The sequence below is a fragment of the Danio rerio genome, chromosome 9 (genome assembly GCF_049306965.1).
Source record: "Danio rerio strain Tuebingen ecotype United States chromosome 9, GRCz12tu, whole genome shotgun sequence".
Lineage (NCBI taxonomy): Eukaryota > Metazoa > Chordata > Actinopteri > Cypriniformes > Danionidae > Danio > Danio rerio.
The window spans coordinates 18,794,627-18,814,351 of NC_133184.1; the positions used below are offsets into that span (position 1 = coordinate 18,794,627).

At 34.2% G+C, this 19,725-nt stretch overlaps 1 protein-coding gene across 50 annotated transcripts in view; it reads right to left on the reverse strand.

The window, feature by feature from the left end:
- mycbp2 (MYC binding protein 2) overlaps positions 1-19,725 on the reverse strand; it is a 243,579-nt gene that overhangs the window by 121,054 nt on the left and 102,800 nt on the right. For all 50 annotated transcript variants that reach the window (NM_001012247.2, XM_073911709.1, XM_073911708.1 and 47 more), the window contains 13 exon segments: positions 649-841; positions 2,934-3,030; positions 3,126-3,209; positions 3,304-3,438; positions 5,609-5,700; positions 5,774-5,901; positions 7,184-7,309; positions 9,278-9,450; positions 10,809-10,962; positions 11,070-11,274; positions 11,385-11,502; positions 16,047-16,128; positions 16,266-16,385. In NM_001012247.2, the coding sequence (NP_001012247.2) occupies positions 649-841; positions 2,934-3,030; positions 3,126-3,209; positions 3,304-3,438; positions 5,609-5,700; positions 5,774-5,901; positions 7,184-7,309; positions 9,278-9,450; positions 10,809-10,962; positions 11,070-11,274; positions 11,385-11,502; positions 16,047-16,128; positions 16,266-16,385 (1,707 nt within the window).

Below are 19,725 nucleotides of genomic sequence, written 5' to 3' on the forward strand. Positions count from 1 at the left end.
TCCCCAATTATCACAGTAGAACAGTTTCTAAAGCAGTTCGTCATGCATTTTTGAAAACAGGAGATGAGCCCCTGGTCTAATGCGCCAACTGGCTTGAGAAACCCGTTCTCAAAGACTTACTTTTAGTCATTACTTGGGTAGCACACATATGCTAAATGCTTCAGCAGAATTCAAATGAGCCATTTTTATCAAGATTAATCTCGATAAATTTTAAGATTAAAGTGAGATTAATCTAGATTTTAAAAAATGAATGTATGCCCATATATATATATATGAAGTGTTGCCCAGGAGGTACTTGTCAATGTGGGTGTCCACTATTTATATCTTTAGAAAGACAGCTCAAAAAATAATATTTAAAATCGCATTGGTGACAAAAGAGTGATGTATCAAAAAGGATATTTTAGGCAAACAATAGGAAAAGTTAAAATAAGAAAAAGCTAAATATTCAATAAATATTTAAATGTGGTACTAAATTTGCCTAAGCAGCACATGTGATTCTTGAGAAAACGTTTAGCATCAAGCGCCAACACAACACATGAACAGAATGAATGAAGTAAGACAAATGAGTGCAAGAATATTGTTTCCAATCAACTACTGTAAGAGGACAGTCTTAATCATCTTTGAAACATAACAGAAGCGATATTATACCAGAAATGGGGAAGATGTCACAGATGTAGACTCGCAACAGTCGCAGGCAGCAGGTGCCCACAAACCGCAGGCGCTCGAGGTCCAGAAGGGTAGCTGTGAACTGGAAACCCTTCAATCCCCTCAACTCCTCCACTCCCAACACTAGCGTGGTCCAGCTCCAGTGCAGGATACTCAGCAGAGACTCGAAACAGTCCTGAGAAAACAACAACAGCTATGAAAAAACATAGCACTGGGGCATGAACCAAAGATCTGACCTATTATTAGCTCTGCCAGTTCGTTTGAGTACACAAAGCGGAAAGGCGGCCTGGAAAAAGCAGCAGTAGTCAAGGGATTTCCTTAAAGAATAACAAGCAATGAAATAACTATAAAGTATAAACCCTTCAGAGTTGGCTGATGTACATCTGTTCCTTGCCAATTTTCCTACTGAGGGATATAATATCTAAATACAAACTAGTGTTACTAATCGCTTTGTACTTTTCAGGTCAAGCTAACAGTATGATCAAAATAATGTGTGAACAACAGCAACAAAAAGACTGGTGAAAAGGAGAGGCTAATTTCTAATCATCTAGCTTAAAAATTATATGTTATTTAGGATGGCATTGTGATGTGATATTCAAATGTCCAATAAATCTAGATTTTATAGTAAAATCAATAACTAAAAACTACTATTTTCTCCCTGAAATATCTCCAACAACCATAACCCTAAGTCCAATAAATATCCTCACAAGTATCACGTTTCATTGGGCTCATTTTATTGTAGAAATGTATATGTAAAAAAAAAAAAAACAGGTGGAACATGAAGGTCTATGGCAATGGTCTCAAACTGGAGGGCCACGGTTCTGCAGATTTGATCTCCAACTTACATCAGCTGAATAGTTTCTAGTAGTCTTGAACACTTGATTAGTTGATCCAGCTGTGTTTGATTAGGGTTGGAGCAAAACTTTGCAGAGCTGTGGCTCTTCAGGATTCGAGATTGAGACCCATGGTCTATGGGGTCCTCTCAATGATTGAAGTCAACTGACATAAGTATCAGGTTTCCTTAGGCTTATTTCATTTAATGTAGAAATGTCTATGTCTAAAACTGTCTAATTTTTTGTAAAAAAATAAATAAATAAATAAAATAATAATAATAAAATAAAACAAAGGAACATGAAAGTCTATGGCAGTGGTCTCAAACTTAAATCCTGGCAGGGCCACAGCGCTGCAGATTTTAGCTTCAACCACCTCCAACTTACACCTGCTTAACAGTTTCTAGTAGTTTAGTTTATTATTAGCTGTGTTTGATTAGGGTTGGAGCAAAACTGTGCAGAGTTGTGGCCCTCCAGGAATCCAGTTTCAGACTCATGGTCTATGGGCTCTTTTCAGTGAGTATGTTTACATTGGCACCAATAATAAGATTTTAATACGATTAAAACAATACTCAGATTAAGAGTCTAAACGTCATCATGAAAGAATCATTAAAAAAGTCATGTAAACACCTTAATAATATTATTGTCTTATTCAGATTAAGGCAAATAATTTGATTACTGATGTCCATGTGAGTGTAGTCATTGAAAGAAGTCAACCGATTGATCAGCCTGATGATTAATGAAGACAAATTTTGCCATTTTTAATGAATCGGCAGAACCTGGTAATAAGTCCTTAACTGTTACATTTGATTAGATTAAGGAAGTAACAAAGAGAAACCAAGCAAGCAAATTGGCCAAATAAAATGTATATCATATATCTGTCACTGACTGCACCTAATTTCTAAAAATTGAACAAATTATGATATTTTGTTTTGCCAAAAAGAAAAAAAGGATTTAAATGACTATGATACACTGAATCTAATCTACCATTTAAACGCATTATTTCACCAAAGCTGACTTTGCTAGGATTTTCTCATTTATTGAAGTTTTACATTTAAACTTGTCCTCACAAAAAAACTAATAATAAAAAGCATATAAACCTCCTTATATGTTTGTTTAAAAAAAAGAAACAAATTATTTCAGCCTTTTAACCGCACTATTTGTTGTTGTTTTTTTAAATAAAATCTTTCCCACACAAAAAATGTAATAAAAATTTTAGTAATGATATATATTGAGAAATATATAAAATATGACATAATATTGATAAAAAGTGGAAGACAAAAGGTCTTAAGAAGGTCCCTATAATTTTTTCGTTTTCATAGAAAAATTGGTCTCTCCAGTGGCGTAGCTGTCAAGAATCATTTTCTATACGCCCTGTGCTGTTTTATCTCGAAAATTATTAGTCTATAAGCAATTAGCATTTCAGTAGACACATACCACAGACACGGTCCTGGCAAAAGTGCGCTTGAGGATGTGTACAGGTTCACTGGTCTGCTGCTTTCCTTTGGAAGCGTTTCCATCATTAGAAGGCAACCTAGAAAAAAAAACAACAAAGCAAAATAGGCATGAGAATTAAAACAAATACAACTGATACAGAAAAGTAACACACACACACCAAATCTCTCGTACCTGTACAACAGCTGAGGTATTTGTCCAGCATTCACATCAGTACCATTGTTTGATTTTTTTGAGCTCTTGAACTGAAAGACCACACTGTAGAAGACAGTTTATGATGATAAGTTAGGCATTCTACAACTATCAGGCAATATTCATCGCATTACATCATAGTAATAAATGTGTTTTGTACCCATCATCCGTGGTGATTGTGGCCTGGCCGTGGGAACCGCAGTCACTGCTCGGTCCAGACACACGTGCCCACGCCACGTACCACCAGCCCAACTGAAGCAGCACAGGCTCATCGAACATCATGGCGTACTTCTCCCTGAAAACAAAAGACAAAACATAATTACACCTCTACTTTTATCAGCCATTGTCCTTGATTACTTTATATCAGTGTTTTTTCTTTTTAATGATGATGATTTATAAAGCCAGTCCTCCAAACATTCACACATTTCCATGCTGAGTAACATCCCAACACAACACACAAAAAAGTGTCACATATTTGTCATTTTAAACAATATATAGTTGAAACCAGAAGTTTATATACACTCTAAAAAAAGAAGCAACCATTTTTAAAAAAATGCCTGTTGTTAAATCATACTAAGCATTTACTATTTTAGGTCTAATAGGATTACCTAAATAATTTATATTTGCTAAATGCCAGAATGAGAGAAATTTTTTGGAGAATTTCTTATTAATTTCTAGACAGTCAAAATTTTAAATAAAAAAAATAAATAAATAAGAAAATAATTTCCTTGGTATTTTTTTTATCTTTGCTTTTAAACTGTATAACTTTGGTCAAATGTTTTAGGTATCCTTCCACAAGCTTCTCACAACAGTTTGGAAGGAATTTTTGCCCATTTCTCCTGACAGAATTGGTGTAACTGAGTCAGATTTGTTGGCTGTCTTGCTCGCATAAGCTTTTTCAACTCTGCCCACAAATTTTATATAGGATTGACATCAGGGCTTTGTGATGGCCACTCCAAAACATTTACTCTGTTTTCCTTAAAGCACATAGCTAATTTGTTAATATGCTTAGGGTCATGGTCTGTTTGGAAGACCCATTTGTGGACAAGTTTTATTTTGCTGGCTGGTGTCTTGAGGTGTTGCTTCAGTATTTCTACATAATGTTCTTTCTTTATCTATGCTGTAAAGTGGACCAGTCCTTCCTGCAGCAAAACAGCCCCAAAACATGATGCTGCCGCCCCCATACTTCACAGCTGGAATGGTGTTCCTAGGCTTGTAAGCTTTCCCACTTGTCCTCCAAATGTAACACTGGTCATTATGGCCAACCGGTTCAATCTTAGACCACAGGACATGTCTCAGAAAATTATTATTTTTCCCAATGTAATTTAGCAAATTGTAATCAGTTTTTTTTTTTGATTCTGGTTTGTTGATTTTCTCATGTTGTCACACAAGGAAGCAGTGTGTTTGAGGTTTTACTATTCTACATACTATTCTACAGTTGTCCCTCCAATGAACTCAAATGTTGCCAATTAGCCAATAAGAAACTTCCAAAACCTTGACACACTCATCTGAGCTTTTTTAGAGACATACTAATCTTATTGTATGTAAACTTGACTTTCAAGAAAAGTTATAACAATTTCTCAAAACATTTCTCTCATTATTCCGTTTAGTCACATTAACATCTGACTTTTTAAAATGTTCATGTGCCTTTTTATACAGTTTATGTAAACTTCTGGTTTCAACTGTATCTATCATTTTAAACCTATTCATGTGCATGTTTTGCACTGCCTTTGTTAAACTTTTTTTTGTATTATTTATTTATGTTTTAATGCCATACCAGCAGCATTGGCTATATTCAGAGCAACACGTAAGAACACTTACTGCTGTAAGTATTCAATATATAATTTACAATTATTACTGCTTTCTAAATAATCATGCATTTTACAAAAAAAAAAAAAAAACATACAAATAACAACACTGATAAATAAAGTCATATAAGATTTTTCAATTTGATTAATGAGAAATATTTAAAAATTCTTACATAAGACATTTTAAATTATTTCCTAATTAAATACATTCTCTAATAAAATAAAAAAAACAATAAATCCAATAAAATATGTTTTATCGTGAAAATATTCATACAGAAGTTACAAATTGGTTTCTCTTGCACATGACTGAGAAAGTCTTGATTGGCAAATTTCACATCTCACATCTCATTAACATTTAGATTCAAAGCGGGTTTCCTTTGTTAAAAGTTATAAAAACATAATTTTAAGCCAAAACTTTTATTTAAAAAGTACTAAATTGGCAAACTAAATTGGACAAAAACACAAATGTCTTGTAAATCAAAGTGAAAAAGGAAAAAAAAATTATATATTAATAAACAAGACTAATTGCCTATATTAAGAAAATCCAAAATTGCATTTAAAGACAAAAATATAAATAAATATAATACAATACTTATTCGTTCTGGATACAGTACTCAAACAGAAATAATTAAATAAATAACAGCTATATAGGCATACCGAGCAGCACAGTCATATGCCAGAACATCCGTCTCTGCCAGAAGGTCTCCATCAGTTTCATGGTCTCCTCCATCTGGACCCAGCTCAAACAGCTGCAAAGACAATCACATCCTAAATATCATCAAGCCCAAAACCTCAAGCAGTGTAGTAGAGATGGCACCTGACCTTGATCTTTGCCGTGTATTCTCCTCGACCACCAAAAAGACCCAAACCCCCTAACAAGATGTCAGCATCAGCGCAGAAGCGGATGGCCTCCACTGAATGGGCAGAGTAACCCCAGCCTCCTCCATGACCTGGGAAAAAAAAACATTGAACAAAACAACATTGATCAAACACAACCTGAATGCTGAATTTAGGTAACTTTTATTAATGGAAGTTGCAGAGTGGCTCCATTAATCACCTAAAGCTGCTAGTTTTCAAAAGATTTTAAAACAATGATCATTTACTTAATGTATGAAAATACAGTGCATCTGGAAAGTATTTATATATTCATATTCAATATTCACTTCTTCCATATTTTTTTATGTTACAGCCTTATTCCAAAATGGATTAAATTCATTTATTTGCTCAGAATTTTACACACAATACCCCCATAATGACAATGTGGGAAAAAATGTGCAAATTTATTAAAAATAAAAAACCTGAAAAATCACATGTACAGAAATATTCTCAGTCTTTGCTTAATACTTTGTTGATGCATCTTTGGCAGCAATTACAGCCTCAAGTCTTTTTGAATATGATGCCACAAGCTTCGCAAACCTGTCTTTGGGAAATTTAGCCCATTCCTCTTTGTACCTTTCGCCACACTCCCTTTTAAAAATTAACATTTTCATCCAATTCTCAGTGAATATAGCCAATATATTTTAGCTCAATAATAAAAAAAAAAGTTTCATTATAAAAATAATATTCATTAAAATAAAAGTTGGCTCATCTTTAGGAATAGAAATATAACACATTTAAACTATGTATCTCTTCATTTTTCCAGTTTGAAATTTTTTTTCCCCCCCAACATATTCATTTGCGTGTACTAATTTTTGGGCTGTGATCTTAAGGTTTTGTTGTTAGAATAGTTCCAGTTTTGGCTTTGGTATTTACTAATGTAATGTATATGCACAAATATATTATTGTAAAGCATCCCGAGGAGTGTACTCATTTATGCTGAGTACTGTATAAATATGGAGATTAATCAAATTCCATATTTGAAAGAGAAAAATGCCTGAAGGCATGAGCCTACTTAAAGACTGTACCTTCCGCACTCGCAAGCAGTATTCGGAGTGCTGGTTTCACTGTCCCTCCAGGAGAAGTTACTACATGGTGTGAAGTGGCTTTCACACCGGAAGTGGAAAGCACTGCACTATGAAAGCCATTCATTTGAGTGGAGTTACTGCAAGAGCAGTAAAATGCACTAGCTCGACTAGCTTTAACAGTATAACAGTATTCTGAAATTATTTTTTATTATTTGATAAATAAAAATGAATTAATAGAAAGCGTTTTTGATTTAGGTGCTGCTCTGCTCTAATTTTGATCTCCACCTTAGAGATGTTAAAAAAAATCTGTGGGTTTTTATGAGCTCACTCTCAAAGCGGTTGACGACACTGTAATCCTCTTTTGAGTAGACTTTCATAACAGCCTGGGTCTCCTCCTCAGCGCTGGCAACACCCATCTTCAGCTCCTGCATAGCAGCCAGTGTGTCAAGACAACCTGCATACAGAACCGAAAGAAGAACTGACAACTTGAAACAAAGTCTTTTATTACCTTTTTAGAAACGACACTATATACTGAAAAACTGCACAATAACTATGTTTATATACTGTCCACCCTATACACAACACTTTTTCGATTTTGATTGTAATAATGTGATCTTTTTGTAAAGCTTTTTGAAACAATAATTACTGAGAAAACATTAATTGAATGTTTTTTTAAACTTTACTATAACAAAGTTAGTTCAATGCGTATTACATCTTCCTGAGTGGCAGTTTAAAGTTAAGTTTATAACAGTTGTTAACTGCTCAATCATTCAACAGCAGCATTTTCATAAAATCAGATGACATACAGATCAGAGGCCAAAAGCTGTGCTTCCATCCTAACATGAAGCAAATCTTTTCAAAGTTCATAAAAAAAGGAAAAATATTATGTGAATTGGGTGCGTTTCCATCAAGGCCTTATGGTGCATTCACATCAGACACGGACAAATCGTCAAGCGTGAGTGATTTACATGTTAAATCATTGCAAGTTTGCGATCATTGTGAATAGACATACTACCGCGAAAAATTCGCACAAATGAGGTGACACAAATGACGCGATTCGCACGAATGAAGTGTTTTTGCACATTTGACATGAATCACTCGAGTTGGAAAATCTAAACTTTAGCAGACATTCCCTCAGCGTTAACCAATAATAAGCTTGCTCTTGTATGGGCGAGTATGGGGACACAGAGCTTGGTGCACCCCCTGAAAGGATCTCAAGTGGACTCAGACACGGTGCCGAATGAGTCTATACTGTTTTTCAACCTTTTAAAGTGCAGGGGTACTATCTCAATAAAACCCATGTTAGCCATTTAACAACAAAACTAGAGTCACTGGGTAGACAGAAGCCCAGCCCATGTGAATCAGCATCTATTAGTTAATTTGAAGTTAATTTGATGTGTGAATGAAGCGAATTTGACACGCAAATGAAGCAAGTAAACTCAAAATGTTTGCGCGTCTTTTTACACACGAATATCATGATTTATTTGCATAAGCTGCGTCTGGTGTGAACACAGCATTAGAGTGGCTGACTGCAGTATTGGTAACCTAGCAACCAACAGTAAACAAGGCAAACATAATGGAGTCATGTAGGTGTGATGTTCATTGGAGATTATTCTGCATTGTGTTTCCATCTCATTATCCATTTAAAACCACCTCTAGAGAGCTTTAACTTTCTTTCTGAATTAAGTCATATTTATACAAATTTTGTCACAAAATTTGGATGACAGAAACATAGTCAGTAACCTAACTGTGCAAATTGATGACTTATCTTGGAAAATACATTTATAATTGGATTGTGCAGACATTACTCATTACACAGATGAGATGTCTCATTCACAAAACACAATATATATATTTTTAATATAAATAAAAACATGCCAAGACAATTGCTAATTCACTATCATAAGAGCATAGCACCAGCTTTCCATGACTTTGACAAAATTGACCCTTTTTTTTCTCATTTTTTCTTCTCTTCTCATTTATTAATCTTTTTAGTATTTAGATTAAAAGCATCTATTTGATTTTAGATTGATTTCTAAACTCCTTATTTTACAGTGACTAATTAGCAGATAGGAATGGCTAAATTTTAATGTAAGTAGCCAAAAGGACTGATCAGTTTTATGAAGTTCTTTTTCTCAAAGTTCAGTGTGGGTTTTTACAGTAAAATAATCTTTTATTCTCAAAGGACCAAGGACAATTTGATTTGCCAGACAGAAAGCACAAAGGCTGTCACACTGGCTGTACAACGCCAGTCAAACATCTCCATTTCCTATCTGTGCATCCGAACAAAGAGAAACAGCAAGTGTTTTATGATTCGGAGTCAATCTTGACGGGTTTTGAGATCCTGTTTGACAGGAGAGTGCTGTGAACCGGACATTAAACAAAGCAGTGATGTTGAGTACAGCGTGTGATGTTGTCGTACCCAGGATGTGCAGAGCTCCATGGGAGCGGGTGGTGCTGGCATGGGATCCTGAGGGCAGAGCCAGTTCAGGGCTCAGGATGCTGCAGAGGGCCTGGATGTCGGAGGCAGTGGGCACACGAGCATCTGCTATCACAGCGTTATAGCAGCACATCTCCCGCGTGACAGGGAGAAACCTGAAGTGAAGTGAGAAGGCAAAAAATTATATTATTAAAATGTATTTAAAAAAAAAAACACACACACATACACACATATACACACACACACATATATATATATATATATATATATATATATATATATATATATATATATATATATATATATATATATATATATATATATATATATTATTTATTTATTTATTTATTTTTTTTTTGTAGTAGTAGTATTTTTTTTCAGTAAATATATACATAATGTTATGTTGGTGCATTAAAAAACCTTTAGGAATAGAAGGATAATAAATTTAAATTCAAATGAGTAGAGCAAATTTTCTATAAACTGCAAACTTTCAATTAATTTAGATTTTTTTTCTTTCTTGGTTTTTTCTGTTTCCTGTTTTTTGTTTGAGTCAAACAACAAAAAAATAAGGTCAAGAATCTTGGTGTTATTCTAGAGTCAGATCTGAGTTTCAATAGTCATGTCAAAGCGGTCAGTAAGCTGTGCCTTTGCTGAATGAGCACTGTGCTTTGTCTGACAGATCGCACTATTATGTCTTTCTTTTCTTTTTCATTATTTTATAACCTGTTTGTAACACATTTTAATCTCTTTTTAATCACTGTTGTTATTTGCTTTTATTTTCTTATACACTTGTCTCTTTTATTCCTGTTTATGTAAAGTATTTTGAATTGCAACTATGTATGAAATGTGCTATATAAATAAACTTGCCTTGCCGTGTTTATTTTTTATCTTTTTAAAATATTTTCTCCCTGACATATACATTTTTGTACTGATCTTTTTTGTTCGATTAAATAGACTGATTGTATAGTTTGTTTTTAACGTTTATAATAGAAAAGGTTTTAAATACCATTAAAAATTATTTTATATTGTTTTAGTTTTAATGACTATTTAATTTGTTAATTATGAACACAATAAAAAATATGAGAAACCAATTAGTTTAACTGTTAAAATAATAGAGCTTGTGATTGAATAGTAACCAAATAAGTTAAACAAAATATATAAAGTGAACATAAAAAGTGAAAAAATTTAATTCATAATGATTAAATAAATAAAATATCAATTCCAATAACTAGATTAAAAAGAATATTAAAAATGAATAAGCAAATGTTCTAATATATAATAATTAAATCAATCAAGAAATGAATAAATAAATATTTTTAAAACAAATAAATATTAATATAATAAAGCATTTTATTAAGATCAATTTAAAAACTGTAAAAGTTGTGTAAAACCAGTATATAGGTAAACAAATTTCAATACTAAAATGTCAGACTGAAACCCCTTGTGTATAACTTTATTTCCCTTCAGGAAACAAGATCACTGCATTTTATCTCCAGACAGCCATTGGCCTCACCTCCAAATGACATCATAGACAGGATCCAAGCAGAGGCCAAACCCCTGGAGATCCTCCTGTTCGGAGTCATTGAATGTGCGGCAGCTCCCATCCAGTTTGTTGATCAGCAGGCATTTAAAAGGAGGAGGTTCAGATATAGACGTTGGAACCAAACCTAGAGAGACCAGAATGGGAGTCAACAGATAAAAGCTTAATCATAAGACACACCAAAACATATCTGCCATTCAATTCAAAACAAGTCAGTCATGCAAATGCATGTACCAATGATGTGTTTGTTGGCAAAAATCTCAGAGGTGGCCAGAACGTGAGAGTTGATCAGCGCTTCGTCGATTCGAAGGAAGGTCTGATCGCCGCTCGCTCCAATCCACGTGGCCTTTCGCCCGTATTTGGCACCAATGTTGGGCATTGGAGAGGGCTTGGCATTCCAGTAGGGCATGTCTAGGATGGGCCGCCCTAATTGTCCTTTCTGTTGAAAGATATTCTTCAGGTTCCAATTCAACTTAAATTCTAGCCATTTTAAACTGATGGAAAATTTTAAACTTGATGACTGGTGATGGAGGAAGACTGCTAACTTACTGAGAAGCTCCCGAAGGTGAAGACCTGTCCATCCATGAGAAGCACTGCAGTGTGATTACTGCCTGCTGTCACCTGAGTACTGGGGCCAGGCAAAGCTTGCACCAAAGTGGGAGACCCCCTGTTGATATGGATAATTATTAAAATTTTCAGGATTTTCTTTTTTATTACAATAAAGTATTTTTTACAAAAATATTAATTTTAAATAAATTAATTTAATAAAAAAAATAAAAGATAAACATTACATTTAATAGACTATTAATTTATTTTAAATAAATGATTAGTTACAAAAAAATACATTCATTTGATTAAAAAATAATATTTTAATCAGTAATTTAATATTTAAGTAATAAACTACTATACCTGAATGAAAATTATTAATGATTACAATTTTACTAAAGTAGTTATAATTAAATGAATGAAGTTTAAAAAATACAAACAGTCATAATCAGAATTATTAGCCCTCTGAATTATTAGCACTCCTTTTAGTTTTTTCCCCAATTTCTGTTTAGCGGAGAGAAAAATAGTTTGAAGATATTTCTAAACATAATAGTTTTAATAACTCATTTCTAATAACTGATTTATTTAATCGTTGTCATGATGACAGTAAATAATATTTGACTACATATTTTTCAAGACACTTAGTGACATTTAAAGTCTTAACTAGGTTAATTCGTTTACCTAGGCAGGTTTGGGTAATTAGGCAAGTTATTATTTAATTATGGTTTGTTGTTAGAGTATATACAATCAAACAAATATAAATAATACAGCTTGAAAGGGCTAATGATTTTGACCTTAAAATGGTTTTTAAAAAATTAAAAACTACTATTATTCTAGCTGAAATACAACAAATAAGACTTTATCCAGGAAAAAATATAACAGACATACTGTGAAAATGTCCTTGCTCTGTTGAAACATCATTTGGGAAATATTAAAAGAAAAAACTAAATCATAGGGGATTTAATAATTCTGATTTCTACAGTAATTCTAAATCAAAATAATTAAAAGATCATATACTATTTATTAAATATTTATTTATCAAATATTATCTAATAAAATAAAAATCTAACAAAACCAATAATTATCTAACAAACTTTACAAAAATGATTAGTTACAATAAAATACTTATATTCATTTGAATAAAAATAACACAGATATTCAAATAAATATTTGAATTAAAATGCAATATTTAAATAAACTACTATAGGTGAATGAAAATAATGCATGGTTATAATTTTACTAAATTAGTGTTCATAATTAAATGAACTAATTAAACATATTTATTTTATTAAATAAAAATTATTTAAATATTATCCATTTAAACTCAAATAAAAAAAAAAAACATTAATTCCAGATGAACCTGGAGTTGCTGAAGACTTATTTTACTATGATGATGTATTTCCAGTTGAAATTAAAAACCTAAGTAGGGGCCAGGGTTTATTTTTGCTCTCCACCTGTCATATTTTACTTACAGCAAATTAACAATTCAAGGGGCGTGGCTAAGCAAATCTCCCCAAAGCCATCAAACTGACATCATCAGACTGGCGTTCCAGAGCAGATGCAAATGTCAAATTTTGAATAATCCACTGATTGTTTAACCTTAAGACATTGCAAATTTAATTGCAAATTGAGTTATTTAGAAAATAATTAAAAATGGATGTTAAAAGGTAATTAAAAAAAGTATTAAATGGTTGTGAGGGGCGACGCAGTGGTGCAGTAGGTAGAGAGTTCGCCTAACAGCAAGAAGGTCGCTGGTTTGAGCCTCGGCTGGTCAGTTGGCATTTCTGTGTGGAGTTTGCATGTTCTCCCCACGTTTGCGTGGGTTTTCTCCGGGTGCTCCGGTTTCCCCCACAGTCCAATGACATGCGGTACAGGTGAATTGGATAAGCTAAAATTGTCAGTATTGTATGAGTGTAAATGAGAGTGTATGGGTGTTTCCCAGAGATGGAAGGGTATCTGCTGCGTAAAACACATGCTGGATAAGTTGGTGGTTCAGTTCGCTGTGGCAACTACAGACTAATAAAGGGACTAAGCCGAAAAGAAAATGAATGAATGAATGAATGAATGAATGAATGAATGAATGAATGAATGAATGAATGGTTGTTTAGTTGACAACAGTGGTCCTCAACCTTTTTATCACTTTGGACCAGTCAGAGCTTGACAATTGTTTCGTAGGTTGCTAGGCTACCATTAACCGTTTTCTCAGAGGATGACAAGTTGACAAAACATTGCTGTCACTCTGAAACAAGATTTATTTATAAAGAAAATTACAAAGCAATGCAGTTTGGGTGTTGTAAGTTTATCTGGGATAATTAGTCTTACCGAAATGTGTATATTCCATACAAGCTGAAGCTTATCGGTCAATTCTTGTCACGTAACTCACGGTGCGCTCACAGGATTCATTGAACTGTGTGTCTTGTGCACGCAAGCCACGCACCTCCATTGAAAACAAAGAACATGTGCAAACTCTAGAAAAGACGCAATATGCGAACAGCCCCTAAAAGGCCTCTTTCATTTTTGATCTACAGCAGTTGATCTTCTTGCACAGCCATGATGCATTCACCTGACTTGTTGACAAATGAGTTGCGGATCTATTCCTTGGCATTTCGTGGTTCGTTCACTGGGCCTTTTCCCTACAGCAAAGTTACTTTTCAAAGATGTCTGTTTCTTACTAATTTTGCTACTTGTGGGTTAAATTTGAGCGCTCAAGTGACCGAGATGTAACTGAGAATACAGTCATTTTTCAAAATAAAAGACTTTTTTAAATTAAAAGATTGTTTAGATTCAGATAATAAATAAAACGGAAAAAGTTAACGATTTCTTGTGCGGCCTGGTACCAATTGATCCGTGAACTGGTGGTTAAGGACCACTGTTTTACAAGATAAAGCATGGATTAACCTCTGCCCTTCTGGCTGACTTTATTCAATTTAAATGTATAGAAAACTGAGAAACTAATGGTTCAACCAGAGCTGATTACATTGTCACACTTCGAAAAACGGCTTTTTTTTTTTTTTTTTAAGAGTATCGCATCAGTGGAATATGATACCACAATCTGTTAGAGAATGCGTATATTTTAATTCATTTATGTATTTTTTTTCTCCAAATAATTGTTATTATTTAATCTGATGTTGGATCAGCCGGGGGGGAAAACCCCACTTCACATGCACCACTATCTCTAATACAATCTGTACCTTTGAAGATATCTCAAGGAACTGAGGTAGAGGGAAAGCCAAGAAGGAGTAATAATAATAATAATAATAATAATAATAATAATAATAACAAAATAAATTTGAGAGAGACAGAAAAATAGAATGAATAGAACAAGAGGGAAAATAAAGGAGTACGTTAAGACCTAATTACATTGTGGGAAAATACTAATAAATTAAATTTTTTTTTTCTTTTTTAATTTATTCATTTTTATTTTTATTTAATATTAGACACGGGCTGCGTCCGAAACCACATACTTCCATCCTATACAGTCACTAAAATCAGTATGCGAGCAGAGTAGTATGTCTGAATTCATAGATTTCGAAAACCAGTATGCGAGAAGTACCCGGATGACTTACTACTTCCGGCGAGATTCTGAAGTGCGCATTCCAAGCACGCTGCGCTATCCTATGATGCCCCGCGAGAGAATTCATGAACGGGAGTGAAGCGACGCAACTAACTCGGGTTAGGTCACATGACCATGACAAAATGGCGAATGTAATATGTCTGAATTCCGTTCATACTTTTCACATTCATACTGTATAGATTGTACTTTTCTAACGGCCGAATAGTACGTTTAAATTCAAATGCAGTACCTACTGAGTAGTAGGCGGTTTCGGACGCAACCGCAGTTTCTACCTCTACTTGACCCCCTCTCCTCCCCTCCCCTCTTGTTTGTGTACTGATGAACGTGTTGTTAGGGAATGGCTTCAGACAAAGAGGATCTTCAATGGAGATGTATTCTGTCAGTAAAGTTTTTCCAGGATGAGATGTGAATAGTATTTCTTGATTTTCAGTTCATTAAAATAGTTTTTTTGACAATAGTTAGAGCCACCAGTAGTAACTGACCAATTGAATTTTTAATATCTATTGTGGATATTTCACCTAATCAGCAGAGGGAGTGAGACAGTGTGATGTGACATTCCATAAAGTTGGAGAGTGAGTCAGTAACCTTTTCCCAAATGTTTTAATTGAAGTGCAATACCATGGGGCGTGAAGATAAGTATCTGGGGTGTTTTGTGTGCAATGTGAACATGTCTCTGAGGTGAAACCCATTTTAAGCAATTTCAGCACAGTTTAAGTAAAATTTTAAGAAATTGCTTCTTAATAATAAACATTGTAAACACTGTGTTTTTTGCTATTGCTATTGTTGTTGTTTTTTTTTTTTTTTTTTTGAGTTTTTTTTTGTTGAGTTTTGTTTATAGTTTAAATTTGTATTTGTATTAGTATAGGCCTTTAACATTTGGCAACGAGACCGCCAATAATAAAAAAAAATGTCTTTGTGCTAGTTTGGTTACATTTACGTTCTTGGGAAATGTTGATTAATGTACACTGTTCCTTGTTGTAAAATAAATTAAATTTTCAAAAAATAGTTTTAAGATAAATTTGCTTTGACTGTAAAATTTACAACACTGAAAGACACAATCACTGCAAATGTTCCCTTTAAACCCTCATTACCTAGAATTAACATCTCCATGTCCAAGTTGTCCATGTTGTCCATAACCGAAAGTGTAAACATCGCCATTCTCCATTAAAACAACTGGAAGAAAAAAATATCTATTTACGTTTGCCATATTAAAAAAAGGAAAAACATCAAATATTGATCCACAGTAATGACGAGAAACATGAACAACGGCCTCTATCAGATTATCAAGGACAGAGGAGATTTTCACTCACCGGAGTGGTGGAAACCACAGCTGACCTGCACAGCTCGCAGCTCACAGTCGAAACGAACGGCCCCGGGAGGATATGTAGTGATCTTACTGGCATCTTTGTCCCCGCGTTCACTGCTGCCATCTGTAACACAGAGCAGAAACTGAGTGGAGGGACGGTAAAGGGCAAAGAAGGACAGAGAGACGAGATTGATGTCTTAAACCAGCGAGTGAAGCCGGGGGCCCTTAACATGAACCTGGGAAGAGAAATGATCTGGTGCCTCAGAGGAAAAACAGAGGAGGAAAAGAAAGATTGCCATGCATGGAAAGGAAGAAAGACGGGGAGATAAACCGAACGGGAAGTTGTGATAGTACACATCTTTAAATAGTCCTTCTCAGGGGTTAATAAAAGAGATCTGCCATCGATCGGTGGCACAAACTCAATGAGAAAACACAGGAAAGGTGGGCTTCTTTTACTCCACGCTAATTAAAATAGTGCAGATTAGTAAATGTGCTGTCACGCTGTGTACAAATAAGTGCAGCTCTGTGTTCCACTGATGTCTGTGCACAAAAATATACTGAATTTTGTACCAATTTTTTTTACTAGTTAAAATGGTGAAAGAGAAAAAACAGAACTAGCTTGAATTAAAGGGACTAGCTTGTTTGCGGTCAAAGTAGCTCAATATGGATATTCCGCATTTGTACCTGTATATTTGTCTATGCATGACAAGGTTATAATAGATTCGGATTTTACATTAGTTTTAGTTTTATTTGGTTTTGACTTTTTGTTTTCAAACTCAGTTAGTTTTTGTATTTTGAAATTGCTAAGTTTTAGTTTAGTTTGTATTAGTTTTAGTGTTTTGATTGTTGTTTTTTGTAAATTAGGATATTGGTTAGGTGCAAGATTCAAAATTATCAGAATAAATATTGTACAATAAAAACTCAACCAAAGATAGGCTACATTTTATTGACACAGGAACACTACCATCTATCACTACCACCTACCCATCATCAACAATACAACAGCCCACAAGATAGCAGCCTTAAGTAAAATATGTGTGCAAGACTGCTTCTGGGATTAGATAAACAGTAGTGATGTAAAGTTCGGATCTTTAACGAACACCAGATCATTTGTGACAATCTTCCTATGTTTGGAATTTCAGTCAGTTAAAACAATGATCTGACAAGTTTCTCACAATAACGTTTTGTAACCCAACTGAAGCATGATTCACTTAATTCTATTACGACTTTCTGTTATGAAATAAACATACAATTACTCAGAAGATCAGGTTAAAAAGAACGATTCGATCATGAACGCAAATTACTAATATAGAAATAAAACCCATTATTGAGAACAAATGTGTTGAATTATTACTTTTACTGTCTGCTTGAGACAAATGTAATATTTTCACCATGCTTCTGTCACGTCAACTCTTTGTTTTTGCCGGGAACTCTCAGGAGTAACATTGAGGATGACTGGAGGAGGACCGGCTTGATCTGACCAAAGACATTAGGATTACAGACTCTGAGGTGCCGTACAGGTCAAACACCTGTCGTAAAACTGGCAGCGCGAAGCAAATAGATTTACTTTTAAAGGGTATGTAATATTAGAGTAAATATTTAATACATTTACAAAGACGAAACCAAAGGAGTTTAGTTAGTTTTTTAATTTCAGATGACGATAACAACTGTGAATGCATGAACTGCAAATGCTCACTGTAAAGATAAAATCTACTTAAATAATGCACCAACAGGACTTTGCTACACAGTATACTAGTTCCTGCTGCTTGCTAGTAACAGTGCTGCTGCTGTCATGGCAACGTTGGTAAAATTATGCCTTTCGAATAACATTTTACTGTTAATAAAATGGTTGTGTTTTGTAAAATCAGCTGTATTAGATATAAAGTATCAGAAAATTGTTGTGAGAAAATTTTCTGAAATTTGATTCAGAGGACAAATAAAATAAATTAAAAGTGTCAAAAATGTCTTAAATATAATAAAGGAATAAACTGAATTTTCCAGAAAGATTTCTTTGGTGTTTTTTGCTCATCTAACTTCGCAGAATAAACAGATTACATGAACTGGAGAAGATTTCTAATTAAAAGAAGGCAGAGCCCCCAAGCCACACTTACGTATTATGTAATAATCACACAATAGTTGCTTGCAGATGTTTAACGGCCAAAATAAGACAACTGCAGTGCAATGTATAGATATTACGCTACTAAAATTAAGAGATGACAGAATAAAACGAAGCTGACAAAATTCCAAAATGACAGGTTGTGAAATCTGTCACTTAGTTAAAGTGTGGGCAAAAAAACCTCTGCCTACTTCAACATACCACAGGTCCATCACAACAAACCAAAACTTTAAAGATATTGTTCCTTCCTTTCCTTACCTTCTTTCTTTTCCTTTTTCATAACTTTATTTTTAATAAAAATGCAGTAGGTGGTTGTTTTCAGAAACATTTTTTGTTGTGCTGGTTGAAAGTCTCTTCACATTCCAATATCAATGACAATGACCTAAATGTATTTATATGCATTTAATATCCTTGGTAAGGCATAAGACTAAAAATGTTCATCAAATTTGTCGAGCCGCAGACAATTCTCAGTATTCTAATAAGTAGCCCAAACCTGCCTGTCAACAAATGTAGCTTTGAACATCTGCACACCCCATTCATGCAGACAGACCCGCCGTTTGCACTTGCACGCACGTTCACATGCACACAAGAGTGTGACAGCAGTAAAAACAATTGCTGAATCAATATTGGAGTTACTTTTGCACACTGGAAAAAGGATGACACCATGGCTGAAGTATTTCTGTTAGACAGGAAATGTTAGCTTATGTAGATTGTGTTGTTTTTATAAATGGGTTATAAGCACAGAAGTGTTGTTCAGCCACTGAAATCTTCCAGTGAAAGCTTGATGAGACTATTTTCAGTTTGATTGTTATTTAGTTTAACTAAAAAAAAAAGTAAATAACCCTCTTCCGTTTAGCCTGCTTTACTGAGCTGAAGTTGGTTTTATATTCACATTGATTCATTTTTGAACAATGACAACCTGTGATGCGCTCCCCATTTGTTTACCATGTTACTTTAAAAATTCTATCTAAAATAGCATGCAAGTCTGGCTTAATAATGAGTGTAATTCCTGCACACCGCTGGCCAACCACTAAACATACAGTAGTCGCTTTAGGAAAAAGCGCATGAGAGAGTGAGACCAGCGATCTTTGCATGCATGAAATTTCATTGGGAATTGTAGTATTATAAAAGTACTGTAATTTTTTAAACTAGCAAATGACATGATCTAGTGGGTTGTCTACGGTCATCTTTAAGGTGCGCGTTCATGATTTTTAAAAGGCAATGCTTTGGACGGCTGGGGAGGGATTGTGTTTTCAAAGCTATTCAAGAGTTCACACTTAGCTGGTGATTAATTATGAAGCTTGTTTGGCATGCTGGCCCGGGAGAGAGCCCTGAGCTCATAAAGTCC